Raw genomic sequence first — 2,182 nt, 5'->3', positions numbered from 1 at the left:
GATTCTTTTAATTCAGTGTCTTTTCATTTTGAAGAACTAATCATCACAACAATTAATAAGTTATTATAAACAACACTATCTTGACATAAGAGAAGAAATGAAATGTTCATAAAATGAATCATCAAAAGGATCTAATAATCAAAAATGTGAATAATTCATAAATAATAAATTAATAGAAAGAATAATATAAAAAATAATAAAAATATTAAGTTCAATTTTTAGAAAAAAGAGAAAAAGGAATTTCACGAATTTACAGAAAAAGAACAAGTTCAAGAAACTGAAAGTTCAAAGAATACAACAAAGCAAAAAATGAAGAAATTAAAGAAGTAATTAAGACAAAATACAACAAGAAAAAGCAGAGTTTGAAAAGAAGAAGATTTATAGATCAGAGGAGTAACTAAAAAATAAGAAATGAGCATTCAAGAAAACTTAAACAACTTGATTAAACCACATGGAGGAAAACTCATTAAAACATTAAAATATGGAGCAGAAAGAGAAGAATGTATTAAAGAAGCAAAATCACTTCCAAAGATTGATATTTCATCAAGAGAATTTGGGGATCTTGTTATGATGGGAATTGGAGGATTTTCACCATTAAAAGGATTTATGAAAAAAGAAGATTGGTTCTCAGTTTGTAAAAACTTCACACTTGCAGATGGAACTTTTTGGCCAATTCCAATTACAATGTCAGTTTCAGAAGAAGAAGCAAAAAAATTAAAGAGAGGACAAAAGGTTGCATTAAAATATAATAAAGATATTAATGATATTTCAGGAACTATTGAAGTTGATCAAGTTTATGAAATGACTAAGAAAGATAAAGAAATGGAATGTAAAGATATTTTTACTACAACAGATTTAGACCATCCAGGAGTTAAAAAAGTTATGGAACAAAAAGCATTTAATGTTGCAGGTAAAGTTACAACACTTTCAGAAGGAGAATTCCCAATTAAATATAAAGGAATTTATATGACACCAGAAGAATCTAGACTTAATTTTGCTAAGAAAGGATGGAAAACAATTGCTGCACTTCAATTAAGAAATCCAATGCATAGATCACATGAATTTCTTGCTAAAATTGCAGTTGAAGTTTGTGATGGAGTTTTTATTCATTCACTTGTAGGAAATCTTAAACCAGGAGATATTCCAGCTGAAGTAAGAGTTAAATGTATTGATGCACTTGTTGATAAATATTTTGTTAAAAAGAATGTCCTTCAAGGAGGATATCCACTTGATATGAGATATGGAGGACCAAGAGAAGCTCTTCTTCATGCTACATTTAGACAAAATTATGGATGTACACATATGATTATTGGAAGAGATCATGCTGGTGTTGGTGATTATTATGGACCATTTGATGCACAAAAAATCTTTGATAAAATCCCTTATAATGCTGATCCTAAGAAGAGACTCTTAACTCAACCTATGAAAATAGATTGGACATTCTATTGTCATAAATGTGATGGAATGGCTTCATTAAGAACTTGTCCTCATACTAAGAAAGATAGAGTTATTGTTTCAGGAACTATGGTTAGAAAGATGTTATCAGAAGGAAAAACTCTTCCAGATCATTTTGGACGTGCTGAATCACTTAAGATTTTAGCAGATTATTATCAACATCTTGATAAATCAAAGAAAGTTACTATCAAGTTACAAAAGTTTGCTACTGGTGATGCCATGAAATAAGTGTTTTAAAATTAACTTTAACACTTTCTTTTTTTTTTAATAAATCATTTGGTTTTTTAATTTTTAAATAAATTTTATCAATAATTAAGAAATTTGTATTGAAAAATATCATATTCATTATAGTATAAGAACTAATATGTAGATTGAATAATGATATTTGAAAATAAATGTAATTGTATTATTTTATTTCATTTGTATATTTGTGTTGTTATTTTATTATTTTAGATTCTTCTTTTATGTTACTTTGAATGAAATTTCAATTAAATCAATCATTACTTAATTTTGTACATTCTCAATTTCATATTTTCATTCATTAATTCAAAAAGAGTTATTCTTAAGAGTCAATTAATAAATTAAAACTGTTTTTACCATTTCATTGTCTAAATTAATTAGTTGTTTTCTTTATTTAATCATTCATAATGTGTTATTTATTGTAATGAATGTTCAAAAATTATGTTTATTTAACATGAAAAATAAACAAATATTAATATGATGGTTT

At 25.9% G+C, this 2,182-nt stretch overlaps 1 protein-coding gene across 1 annotated transcript, besides 3 other annotated features; it reads left to right on the top strand.

Annotated features, from left to right (window-relative positions):
- Window positions 1–149: 149 nt before the first annotated feature.
- Window positions 150–209: a sequence feature (AT_rich).
- Window positions 210–411: 202 nt separating this feature from the next.
- Window positions 412–1,683, top strand: EDI_242810 (sulfate adenylyltransferase; the record flags this gene model as incomplete). The annotated part of the gene is made up of 1 exon (XM_001738532.1): window positions 412–1,683. One exon carries the CDS (start codon window positions 412–414, stop codon window positions 1,681–1,683), a length of 1,272 nt encoding a protein of 423 aa, XP_001738584.1.
- Window positions 1,684–1,711: 28 nt separating this feature from the next.
- Window positions 1,712–1,771: a sequence feature (AT_rich).
- An 85-nt stretch (window positions 1,772–1,856) lies between these two features.
- Window positions 1,857–1,929: a microsatellite.
- Window positions 1,930–2,182: the final 253 nt, after the last annotated feature.

Source organism: Entamoeba dispar, genomic scaffold (assembly GCF_000209125.1).
Source record: "Entamoeba dispar SAW760 scf_1105229461435 genomic scaffold, whole genome shotgun sequence".
NCBI classification, from domain to species: Eukaryota; Evosea; order Mastigamoebida; family Endamoebidae; genus Entamoeba; species Entamoeba dispar.
This window is presented reverse-complemented; position numbering and strand designations above follow the sequence as displayed.